The sequence below is a fragment of the Phyllopteryx taeniolatus genome, chromosome 11 (assembly GCF_024500385.1).
Source record: "Phyllopteryx taeniolatus isolate TA_2022b chromosome 11, UOR_Ptae_1.2, whole genome shotgun sequence".
Classification (NCBI taxonomy): domain Eukaryota; kingdom Metazoa; phylum Chordata; class Actinopteri; order Syngnathiformes; family Syngnathidae; genus Phyllopteryx; species Phyllopteryx taeniolatus.
In genome coordinates this window covers 19,606,599-19,631,506 of record NC_084512.1, presented here as the reverse complement: position 1 = coordinate 19,631,506, position 24,908 = coordinate 19,606,599, and the positions used below count along the sequence as shown (strand labels likewise).

Below are 24,908 nucleotides of genomic sequence, written 5' to 3'. Positions count from 1 at the left end.
TCTTTAACCATTGAACGTGAATGGAAATGTCATTAATCCGTTCCAGCCTCCCCCCAAAAAACAACAAATTTTGTAATGTTTTTAATAAGAAACATAGCACTCTATAGTATTGTACTTTATAAAAACATAGAGTAATAACATCATTAAATAGAATGTAAATAATTGAACAGTAGCCGGCACGGTGGACGATTGGTTAGGACATATGCCTCACAGTTCTGAGGACCGGGGTTCGAATCTCGGCCCCGCCTGTGTGGAGTTTGCATGTTCGCCCCGTCCCTGGGTGGGTTTTCTCCGGGCACTCCGGTTTCCTCCCACATCCCAAAAACATGTGTGGGAGGTTGATGGATGACTCTAAATTGCCCGTCGGTGTGAATGTGAGTGCGAATGGTTGTTTGTTTCTATGTGCCCTGCGATTGGCTGGCAACCCGTTCAGGGTGTACCCCGCCTCCCGCCCAAAGATGTCTGCGATAGGCTCTAGCAACCCGTGACCCTAGTGAGATAAGCGGTAAAGAGAATGGATGGATGGATGGCTAATTGAACAGTTTGTGCATTATGATTGAATGCTTCAATTCAATTATTTTGTGCTTTTCCTTCTGGCGTGCCCTCCTTCACCACCAGGGGACAGTATAATATAGTTTTACAGACCCAAACGAGTGAGAGTCGCCACTACTCCCAGGGATTCAGCAGCTGCGATAATATTAGTCTTTTTTTTCAAAAGGGATAAAGAATGAATGTGTGTGTATTGTGATGTTGTCGCTCTACGTGTGTTGCTCCACTGTTTGTGTTCAAGTATCAGTTGCCACAACTTTCGTTGCTGATTGTTGACCCGTCACAGATGTTTTCCATTATGTTTTAACATTAACCTAGCGGGAGCATTTTTAAGGCAAAATTATTTACGTGTTTTAAATACACGTGTAATCTTTTGTTTTATGTTTAGTTTGACAGTAAACTTCAACTGGGGTTGGCTATAAACAGCTTTAAATGTCTTTTTGAAAAGAAACTCTTATCTGCCAGCTGTTGCTTATTGTGAAGCGAGTTGAGTTTACTGCCACCATACAGCGCTTGTATCGCAAGTCAAACCAAAAAAAATCGTCCAAATGATGGCTCGTATCTCAAATATTGTAGGTCGAGTCACTTGTATCTCAAGGCACGACTGTAACTGTAAAAATGTACTGTTTAATGTTAAACAACTTAAATGTCAGTTAGTCTGTTTTACTTTTGTACAGTGACAGTCACTTGTAATAAACAGGCATTTTGTGTGTTATGCTGGATCACAGTCCAAAAAAAGAATGTGCAGTGTGCATTTTTGAGGAAATTCAAAAAGAATACAGTAAATGCAAACCAGATTTGGACATGGCACAAACAATTTAAAAAGAAAAGCAAAAAGCAAAACGTCTGTTGTGTCACAAGCTGTGTGCATATTGTGAAACATTAGTAGAGCTATGTAAAATCTGCTATAACATTTTTTTAATATGTTGGAATTTTATAATATTTTTTTTTTTTCAACATGAAGCCCATTTAATTTCATTTGCCTAAGACCAGAGGCGTAGCTCGTCATTTGGGGTAACTAAACCCTCAGCCCTCCACAAAAGATGAGTATTTAGCTAAGGAAATGTTTTCCTACTTCTGAAATCTGTTACAATTGTCTAACGGCATAAATTACTACTTAGAAAACCATTTTATATGTTCCCCCTGTCCTGGTAGTGATATTCATCACCAAAGATTGTGAATATTTATGTTTATCATCAACTAAAAAGAGTGAATTTGAGAAAATTCTCCAGTTTCCCGAGCTAAATAAAGTCCTTAAAATGCTTCTTGAGGATTATCATCTAACAAATGAAGTTAGCAGGGATGATGAAAGTTTGTTTTGCAAAACCCACTTGAGTTAATCCCTTACAATAGTCTGTTTTTAAATTGTACAACCTCAGGGGCATTTGAATGTCGAAGGACATGGAAGCCCACTCTCTTTGTTCCCTGTGAATCTAAGTATTTCATCATTCGCGCTCATGTGGGTTTATTAATGTGAGCACCATTATCTGAGCAATGGAAATGTTGCCCTTCATATGCTCATAGGCCTCCAGTCATGATATAGTGGAACAAGGGTCACTCACGGGGCTAGGGGAAATGCAGGATAAGTATTTGATGTGGAAAATAGCACAAAGTTAACTCGTGTGTGTGTGTGTGTGTGTGTGTGTGTGTGATTACAAGCACCAATTATATTCGACACACACACACATTATGAACACAGGGAGCGTGACATTTGCCATTTTAACGCATGTTTTCTCGCACCATTAAGCTTGGATTTTCTTTTTTTTTTTTCTTCTTGATACTTGTCTTTGTTCCTACAGCAGTGATATTCTCAGTGTGTGCTCAAATTTCTAATTGTAAACAAGCAAAAGTTAATTGGCTTTTTTGATGTTTTCCTTTTCATAATACTTATATTTACATTTTTTATTAATTTTCAGGTGTTGGACATGAAAATGAAAAATATTGGGGGAAAATATTGGATTGTAAATATATCAATAGTAGAACAAAAAAACATGAGACAAAATACAAAAATCTTACAACTAAAAAAATTTTAAATGTTAGACAAATAATGCAAAGAATTATGAATAAAGGTCAAACTAAATATTTCATTCCAAATACCCATAGTATTGGTCAAAGACAAAAATATTAGACAAAATACCAAAATATCGCACCAAAAATATAAACTGCTAGAGAAAAAAATCCAAACATATTTAAAAAAAAAAAAACAATTACGAATAAAAATAAAAACATAAACATTTGTGAAGAATACTCATTAGTCAAAATAGAAGAACAAAATACAAAACTAAAAAGTATTTGGCTACGTAAGACTATTATGACAGTTTTTTTCAATATTGAATAAAAATACCAAAAAGATATTACCACAAAATATTGGAGGCACATGTAATGACAAAAATATTACAAAAATATAAAAACACCAAAATAATGAACAAAAATATTTCTGCAAAAAATTACTGCAAAATCTTAGAGACATCCATCCATCCATTTTACGAACCGCTTATTTTTACTAGGTTCGTGGGCGAGCTGGAGCCTATCCCAACTATCTTTGGGCGAGAGGCGGGGCACAGCCTGAATTGGTCGCCAGCCAATTGCAGGGCACAGATAAACAAACAACCATTCGCACTCACATTTACACTTATGGGTAGTTTAGTCTTCAGTTAACCTACCATGCATGTTTTTGGGTTGTGGGAGGAAACCAGAGCACCCGGAGAAAACCCACACAGGCACGAGGAGAACATGCAAACTCCACACAGGCGGGGCCAGGATTTGAACCCTGGTCCTCAGAACTGTGAGGCAGATGTGCTAACCAGTCCTCCACCGTGCCGCCTTAGAGACGCATATAACGACAAAAATATTCCCCAAAAATTATATATTATAATTCTAAAATTATTATATCTGATTTGTTCTCACTATTTATTGGTAAGACGTGTACCGTTTTAGCCATCCATAGTTAGATGACCACAATGCAGTAAATCCAACTCATACACATGGGGCCAAAAGCCTCCATCCTGTGTGGCACAGGAGGTGCCAACCTGCCAGCCCCTCCCACGGCTAAGATGCTAATATGCGAACCCCACACTAATCCTAAATGTGTTTCAGGAAGCTGCAAACTCAGCTGACCCACCACACACACACATGAACACGCGTACACACACATCAATGTGCTGAATGAGATTATGAGTTGAGCATCACAGGGTAGACACCATGCTCCAGGAAGCCACCACCATCTACTGGACAGTAGTTGTACTGCAATAGGTGAGTTTAGCAGGGATGATGAAAGTGAGCAAAAAAAAAAAGAGTGAAAATTATGGTTTAATTTTTAACCCAGATTATGTGATACATCAGCCTGTGTGTTTGTACCAGCTGGGGGGGGGGGGGGGGGGCACCAGGACGTTGTATCCTTCCAGACCGGCATACCAGGAGGTGCAGCTGGCTGGGTGAAATCTCTTTAGCGCCCCCGAGGGATGACCGCACGCCCATGAGGGGCTGGGGTGGTTCCGCCCCATGAACGGCCCTGATCACTCTTGTCATGTGAACGCAACTTTTTTTTAACCCAGCTGCGTCCACAACCTTGTGCTAAAGCAAGAACACTGCGGAACAGTGACAAGTGCATTTGGATCCATCTCTTACAGCGGCCACATCCCCGATGTGCTAATTACACTAATGCACTCTAAGTGGATTTGCTTTGAAGAGCCCGGATTCGCCTTAAGATGTCTGAGCAGACTGGAGTTAGGACTGCTGGGGTGAAGGAGGGGGTTGTTGGGGTCACACACGTAGTATAAATACACACACGCAAGGAAAATGTGCATATTTTGTCCCTGTCCTCGTACGAGGCGCAGCGCGTGTCCAGTGTAGCTCCGCCGCAATCCCACACTTTTTAATTCGTATACGGCCTCCAACAGCCATTATCCTTCACTTCCCCTGCCCCATGTTTACCTGACTGCCTCAAGGTGTTTACTCTCGAGAGCCTCTTTTACATAAAGGGATATAGCAAAATGGCAGTCCCAACAAAAATTTTCACACAAAACCCAGTGGGATATGGGACAAAATACAAATGTACGAGAAAAACACAGACATAATAGAAAATAATTTAAACATTTAGTAATAAAAAAAATTGAGAGAGAAAACAATATTGACACATAATATTTGCATATTATATAAAATAAAAAAATACTACAAAATTGAACAGACAAAAATATTTATTTGAAAATAAAATAATAATAATAATAAATATTTAATGAACAATACCAACACTGTAGACAATATAAAAATATAAGGCAGACAATAAAAAATGGTAGACAAAACATACAAAAATGAAAATTATTAGATTATTTTATGAAAATGCCTAAATATTGGATAAACACATTAGAAAAACACAAACATATTAGAAAATAATGTGTGAATATGAGACAAAAATACCCCAAATTTGATAAAACTATTTCATGAAAAATACCCACATATTATACAAAATAGTTAAATAAAAAAAATAAAATAATACAAAATAGTCCAAAAAGTGCCGGCACGGTGGTCAACTAGTTAGCACATCTGCCTCACAGTTCTGGGTTCAAATCCCGGCCCCGCCTGTGTGGAGTTTGCATGTTCTCCCTGTGCCTGGGTGGGTTTTCTCCAGGTATTCCGGTTTCCTCCCACATCCCAAAGACATACGTGGTAGGTTGATTGGAGACTCTAAATTACCCATAGCTGTGAATGTGAGTGCGAATGGTTGTTTGTTTGTATGTGCCCTGCGATTGTGTACCCCGCCTCCCGGCCGAAGATAGCTGGGATAGGCTCCAGCAGCCCGCGACCCTAATGAGGATAAGCGGTAAAGAAAATGGATGGAGTCCAAAAAGTATGGAAAATACACACATATTGGAAAGAATAATGTAAGACAAAAATAAATACAAAAACATTAGCCAAATCATATACAATTTGAAAAATTTTAAAAGAAATCAGAAAATAATTCAAGCAGAAAGGAATACAAAATATAAGCCAAAAAATTAAATATTTGATGAAAAATATCCACATATAAAAAATTTGAGAAACAAACATTGGAAATAATACAAAATATAAGACAAAAGATATTTAATGAAAAATACCTGCATATTAGACAAAATCCAGAAATAGTAGAACAAAACAAATATATTGGGAAATAAAAATAATACAAAATATAAGAAAAAATATATATATATATTTCAGTAAAAATACCACAAGGTTCTGATAGTACCTCTGAACCTGGAAATTGTTTGTATGACATGGACAAAATTGGGAAAATGCTGTCTTTTTTTTATGGGTAGGGTACAATAAGGGGTTTTTTTGCTGACACTAGTATTTTTCATTCCCTGGCCGTGGTGGATGGGCGGAGCATCCGGCGCACACCTGCCTGGCATCATGATTAGTTAGGTTCTTAAGCGCCTGAGAGATGGGAGGTAGTTGCCGGAATATTGTTGCTCGTAGTCATTGTCTGTTTTGCATCCCCGTTTCATCTCGCACTTGTTTTCCCTCGTAAGTATTTCCGGTTTTCCTTAGTCCTAGTATTAGCTTTTCTTGTGTAGATTAGACTTTGCTATGTTGTTTCTGCCCAGTTTTCTGGACTTGTGTCGTCCAGGAACTGCACCCTTAGTTGTTTTATTGCTCCTTTTTTTTATCGGTGACTAGGTTCCATCGCCTCCGCCTAGCCACCTCTGGTGTATTTTTAAAAATTGTAGTTCGCGTCAGCCATTTGCTATGTAGTTTTAATTTTTTTTATTATTCTTGCCCACGTTGTTCATGCACCCTTGGTTGAATAAATACATTTTTCATTTGCTCTTATGACTGTGTTTGCTCTGCTTTGGGGTTCAAAAGTCTGTACACTTGACACTTTAAAATCGTTAAGAACACTTAAAAAAAAATACATTCTATGAACAAAGATATTGGGATTCTACCTACAGGTAGTGAGAAGGCAGCTTTGCACTCCAAAGCTATTGGAACATCCACCAATCCATCTATTTTCTATACCGCTGATCCTGTTCAGTGTCGCAGGAAGCCGGACAAGGTTAGCAGCGGGAGCTACCATACAAATGTTGGTAAAATGATTTGTTTGTATTACGCTTGCAAAATAATGTTATAATTTATTTATTCCTGCAATTGGCTGGCGACCAGTTCAGGGTGTACCTCACCTCCCGCCCAAAGATAGCTGAGATAGGCTCCAGCACACCCTTGTGAGGATAAGTGATACAGAAAATGGATGGATTGATGGATTTATTTATTCAATATTTATTGCAGACGGTCCACCAGCTGACTTTGATCCGGTACGTAATTATGCGACAGCAATGACATAATTAATGGTGCTGCCGAATAGTGTTCCAAAAGCATTTTTCATTTGACTAATGAGTGAGCACCCTTTTTGTATTGTATGTGTTTGAGTGTTTGTTATTTAAAGGTTTATACCACGACATTGGTACTAATTTGTTAGCCTGTCTATGTTTTGCATTATATGTTAGCATTAAGCGAGCGAACTTTTGCAAGACAAAGCTATTTGTTTGCTTAAATATGCAACCTGTAAGCTACTTTATTTTGTGTTAATTTTACAGTAAAATTCAACTGGGCGTGTCAATAAACGACCGGAAGGAAGCGCACGTGGACTTTTTGAAGAATTGATTATCTGCCAAACTGCACACTGCACGTTCAGGGAGGGCAGAATAGTAATGTCAGGCTGACAAAATGGTATTGCTGTCGGAGTATCGGAGCATTTTTACGAGTACGAGTACAGATGGACTGTAACGTGTTGGTGCATACCTAGTATAGTGTGCTGTGTTGGTCATCTCGAGTGCACCACACACAATAATCCATCCATCCATCCATCCATCCATCCATTTTCTACCACTTATCCGGGTCGGGTCGCGGGGGCAGTAGCTTTAGCAGGGACGCCCAGACTTCTCTCTCCCCAGCCACTTCATCCAGCTCTTCCGGGGGGATCCCGAGGCGTTCACAGGCCAGCTGAAGGACGTAGTCTCTCCAGCGTATCATGGGTCGTCCCCGAGGTCTCCTCCCAGTGGGACGTGCCCGGAACACCTCACCAGGGAGGCGTCTGGGAGGCATCCGAATCAGATGCCCCACCCACCTCATCTGGCTCCTCTCGATGTGGAAGAGCAGCGACTCTACTCTGAGCCCCTCCCGGATGACCGAGCTTCTCACGCTATCTCTAAGGGAGAGCCCGGACACTCTGCGGAGGAAACTCATTTCGGCCGCTTGTATCTGGGTTCTTGTTCTTTCGGTCACGACCCACAGCTCGTGACCATAGGCGAGGGTAGGAACGTAGATCGACCGGTAAATTGAGAGCTTTGCCTTTCGGCTTAGCTCCTTCTTTACCACAACGGACCGATACAAAGTCTGCATCACTGCAGACGCTGCACCGATCCGCCTGTCGATCTCCCATTCCATTCTTCCCTCACTCGTGAACAAGACCCCAAGATACTTGAACTCCTCCACTTGGGGCAGGATCTCACACACAATAAGAGCAGTAAAAACATTCAACCCCAATTCCAATGAAGTTGGGACGTTGTGTTAAACATAAATAAAAACAAAATACAGTGATTTGCGAATCATGTTCAACCTATATTTAATTGAATACACTACAGAGAAGATATTTAATGTTCAAACTGATAAACTTTATTGTTTTTAGCAAATAATCATTAATTTAGAATTTTTTGGCATCAATGCGTTCCAAAAAAGCTGGGACAGGTGGCAAAAAACACCTGTTTGGAACATACCACAGGTGAACAGGCTAATTGGGAACAGGTGGGTGCCATGATTGGGTATAAAAGGAGCTTCCCTAAATTGCTCAGTCATTCACAAGCAAAGATGGGGCGAGGTTCACCTCTTTGTGAACAAGTGCGTGAGAAAATAGTCGAACAGTTTAAGGACACTGTTCCTCAACGTACAATTGCAAGGAATTTAGGGATTTAATCATCTACGGTCCATATCATCAAAAGGTTCAGAGAATGTGGAGAAATCACTGCATGTAAGCGGCAAGGCTGAAAACCAACATTGCATGCCCATGACCTTCGATCCCTCAGGCAGCACTGCATCAAAAACCGACATCAATGTGTAAAGGGTATCACCACATGGGCTCAGGAACACTTCAGAAAACCAATGTCAGTAAACACAGTTCAGCGCTACATCCGCAGTGCAACTTGAAACTCTACTATGCAAAGCAAAAGCCATTTATCAACAACACCCAGAAACGCCGCCGGCTTCTCTGGGCCCGAGCTCATCTGAGATGGACTGATGCAAAGTGGAAAAGTGTTCTGTGGTCCGTCGAATCCACATTTCAAATTGTTTTTGGAAATTGTCGACGTCGTGTCCTCCGGGCCAAAGAGGAAAAGAACCATCCGGACTGTTATGGACGCAAAGTTCAAAAGCCAGCATCTGTGATGGTATGGGGCTGTGTTAGTGCCAATGTCATGGGTAACTTACACATCTGTGAAGGCACCATTAATGCTGAAATGTACATACAGGTTTTGGAGAAACATATGCTGCCATCCAAGGAAAGTCTTTTCATGGACGCCCCTGCTTATTTCAGCAAGACAATCCCAAACCACATTGTGCACGTGTTACAACAGCGTGGCTTCGTAGTAAAAGAGTGCGGGTACTAGACTGGCCTTCCTGCAGTCCAGACCTGTCTCCCATTGAAAATGTGTGGCGCATTATGAAGCGTAAAATACGACAACGGAGACCCCGGACTGTTGAACAGCTGAAGCTGTACATCAAGCAAGCATGGGAAAGAATTCCACCTACAAAGCTTCAACAATTCGTGTCCTCAGTTCCCAAATGTTTATTGAATGTTCTTAAAAGAAAAGGTGATGTAACACAATGGTAAACATGACCCTGTCCCAGCTTTTTGGGAACGTGTTGCAGCCATAAAATTCTAAGTTAATGATTATTTGCTAAAAACAATAAAGTTTAGCAATTTGAACATTAAATATCTTGTGTTTGTAGTGTATTCAATTAAATATAGGTCGAACATGATTTGCAAATCATTGTATTTGGTTTTTATTTATGTTTAACACAATGTCCCAACTTCATTGGAATTGGGGTTCTACATGCTGATTTTCTTTGCCTCTCAAAGTTTAAAAATAAAAATTGGTATTTGCATAATGCAAAATATCCCCTACCATGTGCTAAATGTGTCAACATTTTCCTTTCCCGTGTCAGTGCGCTTCTGCGTGTGTGCAGGAACGTGGCACATCCTCCCGACCACCGTCGCTGTGTCCCAGTGCGCCAGTCACCTAGCTCTGCCTCTGCGCCATCTGCATATCAGCCTCAGCCTCGGCCAAGGCATTAAATTAAATCCCTGTTCAGGCTGATTAACAAATGGCTGGTGAGCTCACATAGTTTCCTGCTTATTTATTTAGCTGTCGTGAAGGTTTTTTGCCTTGTCGTGAAGGATCGCAAGATGAATAGGAAAAGTTAACGGGACTTTCTTTTCTGCTGGCTGAAGTTCAGCTTTGTCATTTGTACCCGTCTGTTCTCCTGCTTTCGTTCGCTCCTGTTTTCCCCCCATTCTGCACTGAGATGAATGGATAATCAGCTCCACTAATTGAGTGACATTTAGTCAGTGTGTTGTCCTAATTGTCCAATCAGAAAGCTTGGAACGGACACAGTCGCATCTAATTCATCTCACATCGAATGCAGAAAAGAGCAAGCTGCTGCTGGAGACAAAACATGCCAGCGCAACTTACTTCACCTTCACATTCCTGTGTAAAGTTAAATTTTTAAGACTTATTTGAACCATGAGGGGGAAGTTTTCAGAGCCTATGCAATGTAAAATGCACTTAGTTTTTTTTTTTTTTTTAGGATAAAACCTGCGATAAATCACAAAATGTGGGGATGTTTTTCCTCAACAACTATTCAGAATCAGTCAAAGGTTTAGAATATATTTTTGTTTGTAGACTGATTCCATAATTTCTTTTGTAGCTTGAATCATTTTTGTTCTGTGCTTTCATTTCAGACTAAAATGAGAAATTGAACTGCATACATTTCAAATTTAAAAAAGCTGGAATCATTGGGGTGTTCTAAAACTTGACTTTTTTTATTTATTGAGAAAGGACAATATTATTTTGACAATTTCATTATATTTACATTACAGAGAGATAAATAGATGAGCTAACAAAATAAACAAAACATTTTTTAAAGGGTAGAAAATTAGTTATCCAATTTCGATTTCCGATTCCACTTTTTTTCACTTTATATTTTAATACAATTTGTTCTTTGTGGAGGTCTGCTCTCTAACATTTGCCACATATCTAATCCTCTATTTCCTTCAGGCACTATGGATCCCCAATTTGATTCTGAAAGACCAATTAGCTTATCATGCGGTTTCATTGTATTTGTTTAATCCTACTAATGCAAAGACATGAAATTGTAAAGAGTAAAATACTGTTAAGATATCATATAAGACAGAGAGCGCCAACACATTTTGTGTATTTTCCCGTGCCAATTAAGTCGTGAAAGACTTTACAAAAAGCCTTTTTCCTCTCACGTTCTTTGGATCCGTCAGATCACAGCGCATTCCTGTATCACCAATATCCCGCTGCTCTAAGAAACAAAAGACTCCTGTTGTCTCCGCCGCCGTAGAGTTTAGTTTGGACTAATTGGTCTTGCGGGAGAAGGGAGCTTGAGCGGGTAAAACTAAATGCAACTGAAGCAAGGCGATGGTGTGGGAAGGAAGCAGGCTGTCTTTATTCTGCAGCGGTCCAAACTACGAACAGACATGTGGCTCTCGAGACAAGCTGTCCAGAGTGGAAGAGCTTCGCTGGACTCATCGCAGGCCTGGCCAAGACGGGGATTGCTTCGACAGAACACCATTGGATCGGTTCTGCGCCGCCGTCTCTTTTGGACGCCTCGCGTGGACAACTGTCCATCTTCCTTCGCCGTCTGTGTCACCCCTGGCTGCCCCCCACCCCCTCCACTCATACGCACCCACCCACACACGCACAGCCACACACATATACACGCTAGCCTCTCGGTCCAGGCCAGAAGCATTGCTTAAATGTTTTCACTCCTGCTGGACAGCTGAGCGATGAAGTGGCCAGCTACAGGCGTTCGTCGCTTGGACACTTTAATCTCCGAAGTGACTCAGAGAAATGACTGGACTTGGACCAGCGAGCCTCTTGTCACTGCCAGTTTTATTATACTTTTTAGCAGTTCAACTTTTCTCTTCATCCGCATTCATTCTGATGGGAAATTGAGGTCTCTTTTCACACAGAGAGCCTGCAGATGGCCGTATCTGAGCCGTAACAGAAGATCAGCCCAATTTTGCCTTTGACTTTTACACAAAACGCTGCAAAGGTAAAAGGATATCCCTCGATCAGAGAATTCACTAACAGTAATGTTAGCTCACCGCTGACTGTAAATGTACTGTTGGCCAAATTAACAATTTCTTGGTTGGAACTAACTGTTGTATAAACTGTTGCTGCAGCGCCAAGTGCCTAATTCCGATTTAATGTCTATATCGCGTTTTTTGGGACTGTCTCTTTCCAATCCTAGATGCCCAAATTGCGTGTAAATAACTCAAATAACCTGAATGTTGGCAGGACAACTTGGTCACTCATTCTGTGTTTGTGGGTCTTCTACATACAGAAAAAAAAAGAAATCCCAGCCCCCAATCTCTTGTAATTGTATTTGTTTTAAATTGTTAACCTATACTCACAATATTTTTCTTACTAACACGAAAAAACATGAAACAAGCATCAAATGATTAAATGTATTGATGAACATGGTAAACAAATGTTTTACTTGTACCTGTCCATTTTTAAATGTTTTCAAACAATAACCTTTCTGATATGATGTACATTGGGGGATATAATTATTTTATCTGCTCTAACAGAGTCAAATGTTTATAGTTATTTAGAATATATAGCCATCAAAAATGTGTAAAACACACACAATTTAAAGCTTATAAAATGTTGTGAATTTTATGGAGTGAAATAAGTATTTTATCCCCAAGCAAAACCCAAGTTAGTACTTGGGAGAGAAACCCTTGTTGGCAAGCACACAGATGACACGCTTCTTTTAGTTGGGAACTTGGCCGACTCCCCTTCACACCAACTCTCTAAATCTGTCAGGTTTTTCTAAATCCTTAAACAAGATTTCTATTGGGTTGCAGTCTGAAGACTGATTTGGCCTTATATGCTTCTTCTTTGGCCACATCTTTGTAGGCCTCGCAGTATGTTTTGTGTTACTGTCATGCTGAAAGAGCCATCCACGAAATATCTTCAGTGTTCTTGCTGAACAAAGGAATACATTGCTCCATACGTTGGCCTCTCAATGCAGTGACGTCTTCTTGTACCCTTTCCAGAAAAATAGCCCCAAACACTCCATGCTTGACTGTGGAGTTGATGCCAAATCGCTCAACTTGTTTTATCTCAATTGTCGGTTGCCACTGGCTAATTTCCGACAGACCTGACACCGAACAGCAGGGTGATGGCAGATTAAAGTAGTGATTGGTATTTTTATGGGTTTACATTAGGTTTTGAACGACCCCAAAAAAATTTTTAGTTGACTATAATGGATGGAAGACAAGTCGAAGTGATATTTCACTTGATATTATTTCGACACAGTACATTGGCCGACCAACTGTTTCCAGTTTCACATGAAGACATTTGACGGACTGGTATAGAAATAAATGAAAACAAATTATTAAAAATACAATTCACCATTACGCTAATTGTTGTAATTGTAATTAGCATGTTCCTCTTCAGCAAGCCAGCCAGTTTCATCTTGTGTTCCAAAGCATAGCGTGTTGTATGACAGGGCATCAAAGGCTACCGGTCTCATTTTTGGTTATATATTTAACGTTTAAACTATTATGCTGATAGTAATATAAAAAAATCAAAATTGGGCCAGGGTATGGGAATTTTCACTCTTTGCGTAACCCCGCGAATAGCGAGGTTTCGCTGTAGTTTTTTTTGTTTGTTTGTTTTTTGGGGGGACATGTCAGTACATATTTTGGCAAATTCCAGTCTCGTTTGGTGACCAATATGAGTTTTTTTTGGTTTTTTTTTTCTCTCTCCATTTAACAGAAGGGTACCAACAATGTGTATGAAACTGCAAACCCTCATTTCCACTTTCATAACACAGTATGGTGTGGTTTAAATTATCACACTTAGCAATAATCACACCCTCTTTTTGCCACCTTTTCAGTTCTCTTTCTTCCCCTTCCTTATTCTTGTTTTTATCGATCGCAAAGAATATGCTTCACTTCTCTAAAGGACAGGAGGAGGAAATGCGCGTGGGGGGACCGAGTGGGCAGAGTTGTTAAAAAGAGAAAAATAAAGACCAATCGAGGGGGAAATGTGTGATTTGGTCATCACAATGGCACGTTGGCACCCGGCTCCATATTCTTATCTGTGTCTTATCATATTCAAATCAGCTGGTACACACACATAGCACACGCACTTCCAACTGCAGACAGAACTTGGAGGTACCGGAAGGGCCCAGAGTCACACGGTCCCTTTGGCGGAGCAGGTGTTTTTGCACGACGTGCTAATGAGCGTGGCCTGCTGTCATTCCAGCTTTAAATGGATGTCGCAAATAGAACAGACACCCACAAATACACACACATGCTGCCTATTCTCCTCTCGTGGCAAATTAGCCAGAAAAAGGTGATCAGAGCTGTTAGCCAGAGTTGTGCAATGCTTGCACAGATGCCATTTCTCTATGTTCACCAGGTGTATGCTGGAGGAATGCTTAATTAAAAAAGAAAAGGCTTGAGAAGGAGGGCCCGTTGCTTAGAGTGAAATATTTACACAGTGCTACTCCTGGTGCTAGAAAGTGTTGAGATTTTTCTTGTTGTTTTTAATCAACAGCTGAGTGTCAGTAGCTGCAGGCTTCACTCTGCCTTGGTGTGTTTGTACCCACCGTACTTGTCCAACTGTGTGTGTAAGGCTGTGTTCACACTTGACATGTTTGGTTTGTTTAAAACAAACTCCAAAGTGTGGTGTGATTTGCTCTGCGAGTGCAGTTCACTTAGTCAAATGTGCACCAAACAACTACATTCCGTTTCAGTTTGTTTGGTCAAGTGTCAACGCTATCATCCGGTCCCCGGTGCGGAGAAAACAACTGAAGTCCTGTGATGTGTGAACGCTGTCATTGGAGCCCTCATGCGCTCAAAACAACTCAACTCCGATACTGTTTGTTTGGTCAAGTGTGAACGCCTTCATCTGAACTGTGGTACGTACCAAACAACTAAATACTGGTGTGGTTTGTTTGGGAAATGGTGAACTTTGTGAACGCTATTATTCAAACCCTGGTGCGCAACAAACATCTGAATTCTGGTGTGTTAGGTTTGGTCATGTGTGATCATTATCATCCAAACCCTGGTGTACACTAAACAAGAAAAGTGTGGTGTGGTTTGTTTGGTCAAGTGTAAATACTATCATCCCAAGTGAAGCAGGACCAAATCTCATTTGCTCCAGACCGGAACACCCCTCTACAGGTGTGAATACAGCCTAGGTCTGCACACGCATGTCCATGCTTTTTGCACTAGTTTTTATCATCCTCTATGTTGTGGAAACGTTTGACACCTGTGTAATCCAGCGGCAGGTCATCGGTGAAAAAAAAAACCGCTGTCGTGCCACCTCGGCGCCAATCTGTGCCAACCAGTCGGGTAAAGTTCTGACACCAACTGCGCAGAAGATGTGATTTGTTGCCGCGGTCCGAGACTGGCTATTCCACGTCTTCCGTGTTTCCACTGTACGTGTTGTTGTGTGTGTGTGTGTGTGTGTGTGTGTGTGTGTGTGTGTGTGTGTGAGTGTGAGTGAGTGAGTGAGCGGGGTGGCGACCTCGACACCTGCCCATGTATCGGCCAGATGATGCTGCTGGCATGGTTACTTCGAGTCGAGTGCTGGTAAACATGTTATTGTCATATTTTACACTATAATCCGATCGGAATCTGGCAGGCAAGCGCTGTGCAAGTCATTGAGATACTACGTGTGGGCACTGCAGTGTTTTTTGACAGATGAGTGTTTGGGCTCTCATCTGTCGAGGCAGTCAAATCTGTATTCACACTTATGATTCATTATGATTCATATTAATACTGTGCTCTGGTTCGTGCCTGCAGGTGAATACATAAAGAACTGGCGGCCACGTTACTTCCTGCTCAAGACAGACGGCTCATTCATCGGCTACAAGGAGAAACCTCAGGACGCCGACTTGCCCTACCCGCTAAACAACTTCTCCGTAGCAAGTACGTTACTCACATCCCATCCCGTCTGAAACGCATTATTTGTTCCCTACAAATATTTAATACAGTGAATAGGTGAATTCGTAAACCGCGATATGGGGGGGATTAATGTAATTCAAAATACACCATAGTCAATTACTAACCTATGGTAACGCAGTATTTAAGTCATAATTACAATAAGTATTTGTATGAAAAACACAAATGAGTGTAAGTTTTTGTGCTACATGATGACATATTCTTACACTGCTGTGCAAACTAGCTCATTGCACGCGATACGTATCCATGAAATGTTAGCACCATCGGAAACCGAAGACCCGGTGTAATCAATCCCTCTTTGGGTGTTTCTTCATAATACAGGTGATTTTTCTATATTTCTTAAAGACCCTGTACAGTGAATTCAGAGATTGATAAATAAATTATACATGTTTGAAGATATTTACAAAAAATGCGCAAAGACTGTGACCGATGCAGTACACAACTGTGGAGCTATAGCGTGAAACTGTTTTTCACCATTTGAGTTTTCCAGATTTTTTTGGGCATGGCCAAAATGGCGCTACATGACTTTCTTAGTAGTATGGCATGCTTTGTGGTTCCACCACTACATAAGGACTTGAGCGCCTTCGTTCACATTAGCGGTTATCCTTGCAATTGTGACGTGCAGTTATCTACCTAGCTATGCCTCTCCAAAAATGCATCTTCCTTTCAGATAGTCTGCTGGCTTGGCTGCATTAGAGAGCCTCACTCAGAAGAGAAAGGCAGAAGAGCAAGGAAGATGGAAAAAAAAAAAAATAATCAAAAAAGTCCGACTTGATAGCCAGCGTTTGGACTGGGGCTTCGGGCAGGCACGACAGCTTTAGAACGCCTCGTTGTTGGCTGTGAGTGCACACGTCACTGAGAGAAGGTGGAAGACCAAGAGTAAAAAAAAAAATAGCCAGACCTGATCACGTGTCAGCGTGCGGACAATGGCTTTGTGTTGGCGTGACGCAATGTGTAAAAGCCCTGCAACGATCTGGTCTGATATGTTCCAGTCACCGTAGGAATTAAGCGGATATATTTTCGCAGCTCAAAAATGTAGTCATGTTGTATGCATAAGATAGATGCTAGACAAAGTAGTTTTCACTTTTAAAGGTCGTAGCAGAAATATTTCATTGATAGTTGAAGGTTGAGTGGGGCGTGCTTTCAGCGTGTTCAGTGGACACGCCCACAGTGTTCGAGAGCAGTTTATTATGAAGCCTCATTTTATGTACTTGGCGATTTTTAATTTTTAAAAAATTATTTTCTTAATTATTTTTTAAAGCAGTCCACTGGTTAGAGCGTCTGCCTCACAGTTCTGAGGACGGGGGTTCAATCCCCGGCCCCGCCTGTGTGGAGTTTGCATGTTCTCCCCGTGCCTGCGTGGGCTTTCTCCGGGCACTCCGGTTTCCTCCCACATCCCAAAAGCATGCATGGTAGGTTAATTGACAAGTCTAAATTGCCCGTAGTTGTGAATGTGAGTGCGAATGGTTGTTTGTTTGTATGTGCCCTGCAATTGGCTGGCAACCAGTTCAGCGTGTACCCCGCCTCTTGCCCGATGATAGTTGGGATAGGCTCCAGCACGCCCGCGACCCTAGTGAGGAGAAGCGGCTCAGAAAATGGATGGCTGGATGGATGTTTTTAAGCATTCACATTTGGCAGGGTTGACAACACTGTTCTCTGTGGTCTGTCAAATTTAGACGACATTTATTTTCACTTTACAGGGACTTTAAAGCTATACATTCAATTGTCACAGTGAAGTGGTACACCGCCGGTGAACCGTATAGCTTTCGTGATGATGCATTTATCAGTAATTCACGGTGTCAGCACAGAGCTAACAAGGTCCACAGTGTAGTTGACATGTGCAATTAGACGGCTAATGAGTTAGCAGCATTTTAATGTCTCTAATTCCCAGCCAAACACTATAACCTTGCATTGGACCAGTTATGATGTGTGTGTCTTATATTGTCAGCAGACAGGCGTAAATAGTAAATATCGCTGTTGTTATTTGTTTATTTAAACTACAGGAATAGCAGATTCAATGTGACACTCAATGTTTTAGGGATTATCTTGTTTGATTTTCTAGAAAAAAATTGGTCATTTGTTAGATTTATGCCCATGATTTTAATGGATTAAATATGATTAGACATCTGCGGCATATGTCTCATAATACGTTCACGTTCATAGAACGTAATCTGATAGCTGCGAGTTTGCCATTTCACCTCTTGGCATGCAGCCTCAGTTTATGACGTGCTATTTCGATTACTGTATGAACAAAGGTCTTGGGACGCAACAACTCCATTTTGTCTTCCATTTTTACTTCCTGTAAGTAAAATGGTGGATGGATGGATGTCTCCTTTAAAGTCTCCTTTCACTTCACATGTAATATTGAGATAATTATCTTTAATATCCATCCATCCATCCATTTTCTTTATCCTCACTGGGGTCGCGGGCTGCTGGAGCCTATCCCAGCTATCTTCAGGCAGGAGGCGGGGTACACCCTGAACCGGTCGCCAGCCAATCGCAGGGCACATAGAAACAAACAACCATTCGCACACACACTCACACCTACGGGCAATTTTAGAGTCTTCAATCAACCTACCACGCATGTTTTTGGGATGTGGGAGGAAACTGGAGTGCCCGGAGAAAACCCACCCGGGCACGGGGAGAACAAACTCCACACAGGCGGGGCTGGGATTTGAAACCCGGTCCCCAGAACTGTGAGGCAGATGTGCTAACCAGTCGCCCACTGTGCCGGTCTCTCTTTAATATGATTCCAAAAATATACAAATTCTTAGCTTTATACAACCATATTATAAAGTACTCGTATTATAAAGTGGTACTCAGTTGTTCATGAGAAAGGAGGAGGAGAAAATGGATGGGGACAGGGATGGAGGGCCGCTAGTGAACAGATGAGCGATGGAGGGATGTACTGAGAGTTGGAGCATCCTGAACAGACCGCGAGGAGGAGACAGGATCAGGGAAGGCGGAGGAGGAGAAAGAGGAAAAAGGAGTTTGTGCCGAGGACAAGCCGGGCCATACATCCGGCCCCGGCTGCTTGGCACTGTGCTGGCACTGCCACATCTGTTGCCCAAAGCTGCGAGGCCAGGTGGCGCGTGTGTGTGTGTGTGTATATGCATGTGTGTGTGCGTGCATGCGCGCGTGTGTTTGTTTATCTGTGTGCAAGCGAACAACAGAAGTGGTCAGATGGAGCAGAGACAGTACAGGCCTGTTCCCTGCAGAGTGACACACACACACACATCCACATCCACCCACTAAACTGCTACACAGATTTTGCAGTCGCCTGCTGTGGCAAACCTAATTTCAACTCAAACTTCTAATGTGTGTGTATAGGTGTGAGTGTTTTTTGGCATTGGGGGTCCAGTGACCTTGTTTTCTGGCAGCACAGCAGGTCAGGTATAACTTTGTGTATGTGTGTTGGACCTGTGTGGCATCGCTATTAACCTTCTTGTCTGAATTTAGGGCAGCGCCGTCACACGCTGTGCCGCGCCTCACTTGAACACAAAGTCGTTCTAGTGAGCGAGTGAAGGGGATAGCTGAGGACGTCACAATCCCTTCCCCGTCCCCACAGCCGGCTCACAGCCCCATCTGGCTCTGTGTGCGCACGTTTCTGCCTTTGTGTACAAATGGCCTAATGCGCTGCCCATTTTTTTTGCCCGCTGCGCAATTCTTCAGATATTCACCAGATGCGCATGTACCGCAGCACATATTATCCTTTGGCACGCCGAAGCGGCTGCGTTTGGAATCCTCGGCAGTGGATGTTATTACCTTTTTTTTTTCCCCTCGCTTTTAAAGCACTTCAAAGACCGGCTGCATCTGTGCTAATGGAACACACTTGCCTAAAAGTCATAGTATTCTGCTAACACCATTTTTCACAGTTGTTGTCAGTTATTCAGTTATTTCACAGTTGTTGTCAGTTATATGTGTATATACAGTGCTTAACACATTTATAAGCCCACTAGCAATTTGTCTCAAAGAGCATCCAGCAATATGAAGTGTGATCTTAATGTTTTAGAGTTTCACTTTTCAAAATGAAACTACCTATTTATGCCCACTTTTGAAAGTCAGAAATGAGCACGGTACTTTGAAGGCCCACCCGCAATAGGTGAAAAGCTACGATAGAGACCATTTAAAAAAAAATATTTGGTAGTTTCACTCCTCCCACATACTTTAAAGCACCCTCCAACTTATTCACACATTGTATATGTACTTGAATACAAAAACATTCAAAGCATAAAATATATATAACATTCTGTAGTTATCTATGTTACATGCATGTGGCTGGTGGGGTGGGGTGGGATGTCGTCAAGTCTGTGTGCGAGTGTCTCAGCGTGAGCCATGGCCAACAGCAGCTTAAGCGTGAGTGTACTCTGGGTGTCTTTGCGTTTTCTTCTAGCCTTCAATAAACGGCTGAAAAATGCAGCTGTGCCTGTGGCTTTCTTTAACCACATGCGTTCCTTACATTCAGTAAGTACAGTATACTGTAAAAACTGTTGAAAAATGATCGCTTAAATAAGACGTGATAATTGGCTCAAATAAAGAACCACGATATTGTAGGGAACACTACTTGCAAAATCAAAGCTCAAAGTATAGAAAAAAGTGAGTACCTGTTAAAACAAAGCATTTTTACTCATGTAGGCAGCACGTTATGTTTCATCCACTTGTCAATTAGTGATGCATCCATGCACATGTTGTATGCAGCAGACACATAACCAAATACCTCCCAGTTACCCAACCGTGTCGACAACCGCAACCAGCAATCAAGTATGTGCCGCTTAGCAGAAGCTAGCACTGTACATCCAACAAAACGATGCAGCTCAGTTTACCTTTTGGCTATGATGAAATAGTGTTTCAGTCAGTGTGGCCCGGCCGTCGCTTGAAAATGCCGGATTTTTACTCAGCTTAGCATCCTAGTCATCCGCGGGGAAACTCAGTATGTGGGCGCTATAATGTAAATTAGCCACACTGTTACATCCCAATCAGGCAAAATACATAAGGGCTCGCTCACAGACGCATTTTCATAAATCGGCAGCGTAGATGCAAATCCAGTAATTTGTATCCAGGCCATTAAAAAGTACATTTTCCATATTATGTGCTTAAGAAGTGTTCATGAAACCAGACGTTTCTCACTGAGCCTATTTTCCAACAAACAAAAGCCTTCATGTCCCCCTGTTTGCAGAATGCCAGCTTATGAAGACGGAGAGGCCCAAGCCCAACACCTTCATCATACGCTGCCTCCAGTGGACCACAGTCATCGAGAGGACTTTCCATGTAGACTCCCCCGATGAGAGGTCAGCCGAACAGGAAAAGTAAACTTTGTTTTACTTTTTGCTTAAACCATGCGCACATGGGCAAAAGTTAAGGAAACTAAGCCACAAACTTCCGTGACAAAAGTAAATTATTTATGATGTTGCATACATATCATCAAGGGCACAGGTACGACTTGCTGTGTATGTACAGCAAGTGTGTCTATCTGCGTGTGTGTGTGTGTGTGTGTGTGCGTGAGTGAGGCGGGAGAGGAGACCTTTCAAGTAGCATCGGCATAAATTCTCCAGCTGCTCGCTTACTTTCTGAGGAGCTGAGGTGTTTATCTCTAGAAAATGAACAGCTTTGCCCAGAAGACCACAGATGCTCCTGTGCATCCTTTTCACTATGTGTGTGCGTGTGTGTGTGTGTTTCTAATAACTTGGTGCCTAGATAATCAAATAAACACACGGTAATTAACACAAAAGAATAACTGTACATTGATCGTTCTGATAAAAGTCAGGTGTAAACAAATGATCCAGATGTGGAGAGCTAAAACTGTCCTCCAAGGTATGTGTATGTGTGTGTGTGTGTTTTTACTGTATTCACTGTACTGGCAGCGCTCCAGCCTCTCACATGCTGGCGTGGCTGACTGTAGACAGGCCCATTATCTCTCATTAGCAAAAAAAAAAAAAAAAAAAAAAAACTCATTATAGTAAAGACACTCAAACCAAGAGAGAGAGCATTTGTCTGCTTTGTGACCTTGAGAGTGTTCCCGTTGCTTTTCAAGTCACTACACACAAGACACACACAACATGGCTAACTGAGCGCTCCATTGTTGTTGAGTGTAAGCAGAGTTTGCCCTTGTTTTGGAGTCTGTAGGATACGCTCACAAGTCTTTGCACTCGAAAGGGATTCAGATCTTGAAATATAGTACGAAGCTCCGTTTAGGTAGAGATAGATGTTCTTCCAAATTCCTGTGAGAAACATATGGGCATGTAACTCCAAATAAAACACGCAGTAGTGATCATTTGGGAGTCAAACAGGTCTCAATATTCCCTGCGTAAATCCAGAGTCGCTTGCTTGCAGAGCGCAGAAGATTTTTGCAATATTTGAACGTCGTCTCAGAATGGCTCACCTCACTTCACTCTATGCTCTCATGTAACCCCGGAATTAACTCTGTTTGAGCAAAGATCAGCTGAGAAAGAACTCATTCGACTGTAATGACTAAATTAAATCATAAAAAAAATTCAAAATGGAATTTAAAATGAATGCATTGCCATTAATACATAAATCTGTGGAGCAGATAAAATTATGGCCATGTTTTTCCCTCATTTTTACTTTTTACAGTCAAGTCCTGACTATCTGAAAATCAAAAATGAAATTAAATAATTTAAAAAATACATACAAATGCTGACAAAATTAAATTGTTTAAAAATATCTTCCAAAAAAATATACAAATTATGAAGTTACTGCATAATTTTGTGGTGCAGATAAAACCATGAAAATAAGTTGTAAGCATCCGAGTAACTGCCCAAACTATGACATCAGTGCCAGTACTACTATCGCTGCTACGCTCACAATAACAAAACTGACAATTGAAAAATTGTCTGTTCACTAATTTGACAGTACTGTATTTATTGTCATATTTTTAGGTTTATAACATTAGAAATTGGATAGTGGCTACTATCTTTGATTCCTTTGCTAAGGTGCAAAAATCTTTATTTGTGTGGGGAAAGACTCTGTGAATTATGACATGAAATGGAAAGTAGTCAGTCTGTAAGTGACCTGACTGACGAAAAATTAACTGGCCATAAATAAAAACAAGCATGTCCTAGCCAATGTCGTTTATTTGCTTGGCCAGTTCCAGAAGGTCTGAAAATCAAAAATTGTCCAGCTATAAACAACAAAATTAAATGGTTAAAAAGTTTTTTGTTTTTTTTAAATTAACACATAACTTTTGTGGCACAAATAAGTCATAAGTCTTGTTTTTTTTGTGTTTTTTTTTTTTTTACTCACAAGAGGGAAGTGTGCATGTGTTCAAGTCATTATATTCATCGTTAGAAACAATAACCAGCCACATACACACACACAAACACACACACACACACAATCTAATTGACAAACTTTGTCCCAGCAGATGTTGAACAAGTCTGCTAATGAAAAGCCAACGGGGGGAACAATGTTTGCAAACAACAATGCATTGTTCCCTCGAACACGGGGGCGTGTATAATACACGCACACACACGCACACAATCGCAGGCATTAGTTCTGCTCCGGGAGCATTGTTCATTGGCTTGATTCTCTTGGTGGCCATTTTCCTCGCTGTTAAACAAAGTGTTGATTTTAATTTAAAGGTGCTTTTAAAACAAGCTGCCATTTTCTCAGATAACCTGCATTAGATTTAGAGACTTTTACTGTATAGGTGTGTTATTATACAGTATGTGTGGTGTGGTCTCCTCCTAGAGATGAGTGGACGGAGGCCATCCAGATGGTGGCAGACAAGCTGCAGAAGCAAGAGGAGGAGAGGATCCAGTGTAGCCCCACCTCCAACATCGACAACATGGTGGAGGAGGAGATGGACATCTCCACCACACACCACAAACGCAAGGTAGCACAAGTATGGAAACTTTATATCATCAAGCTTTATTTAGTAAACATACTTTGAGGAAAACTGTATTCCAACTGGTCATTAGAATTACCTTTTCGGGGGCCGTGAAAACTCGCAAATTTTCATTGGTGAAAATGTACATGTACATATTTTAGGGATCCCAAACATGAGCTCCCAAAATCTTTTAGTAGTGTCCCCTGATCTACACAAAATTGGTAGACATATTTATCATAACAGTACACATGAAAAAAGTCTTAAAGCCCCACGCCTCAAACTGAACAGGAAGTATTCCATTTTGGTTTGACGTAACCATTGTGGGTGAATTCCAAGGCTCGTACTTTGACAAAACTATGACTAGGGAATTTGCACGAATGAGCCCCAATCGCAAACTGCCACGCTTGTTTTGCCTACCCCATTTGGGCACAATAATTTAGTGAATTTGGCATGTAAGAAAAAATAAGTTCTTGAAACAAGTTTTACCGATCAACTCGAAAATGTGTGGACATGTCTATTATAACAGTACGCACAAAAAAGGTTTCAAGAACAAACACAGGAAGTTGGCCTTTTTTTTTTTAAGCAGCCATTTTGGGCAGACTCCAGGGCTTTGGCAAACTCTAACTAGGGAATTCCCCCAAACGAGACCCAATTGGAAGCAGGTATCCGAGACTGATGGGTGATGCTAAATTGCAGAAAGAGAAGAAAAAACACTGAATTAATCCTTTCACCCTTGCTGAATTTTGGTCTTTGGCAAGATTTGCTGTCATGTTTGAACACTTTGAAAAGTTTATAATGACTTATGTGAGGCATATTCATTAGATATTTTTTGTGGTTGAATTGCAAATTGTACAACTTAAAGGGCACTGAACTTTGATTGCTTCCACTGTAGTTGAATTGTTGACATAGCTCTTGTATTCTCCTCAAAAAAAGCAGCTGGGGCCCTTGAGTTCTGTGTTTCTACCAGACGTTAAACTTTCTTGTTTTTTTTCCACCCAGACAATGAGTGACTTCGATTACTTGAAGCTGCTTGGAAAGGGAACGTTTGGGAAAGTGATTCTGGTCCGTGAGAAGGCCAGCGGGAAATACTATGCTATGAAGATTCTAAAAAAGGAAGTCATCATCGCCAAGGTCGGTGCTCAGTTGACTTAAAGGAGACCTATTATGCAATTTTGATCAAGAATTTTCCACGCGGAAATTTACCTGTTTTGAGGGGGCGAAGTTATCAGTTTGAAAGACGCGAGTGACTTCTACTTT

At 41.3% G+C, this 24,908-nt stretch overlaps 1 protein-coding gene across 8 annotated transcripts in view; it reads left to right on the top strand.

Moving 5' to 3' along the window:
* akt3a (v-akt murine thymoma viral oncogene homolog 3a) overlaps nucleotides 1-24,908 on the top strand; it is an 86,917-nt gene that overhangs the window by 33,274 nt on the left and 28,735 nt on the right. For 4 of the 8 annotated variants that reach the window (XM_061791105.1, XM_061791106.1, XM_061791104.1 and 1 more), the window contains exons 3-6: nucleotides 15,647-15,772; nucleotides 20,982-21,111; nucleotides 23,513-23,666; nucleotides 24,651-24,782. In XM_061791105.1, coding sequence (XP_061647089.1) covers nucleotides 15,647-15,772; nucleotides 20,982-21,111; nucleotides 23,513-23,666; nucleotides 24,651-24,782 — 542 coding nt within the window. The remainder of the gene's footprint in view (nucleotides 1-15,646; nucleotides 15,773-20,981; nucleotides 21,112-23,512; nucleotides 23,667-24,650; nucleotides 24,783-24,908) is intronic. The other 4 variants (XM_061791107.1, XM_061791112.1, XM_061791109.1 and 1 more) reach the window with 2 other exon arrangements.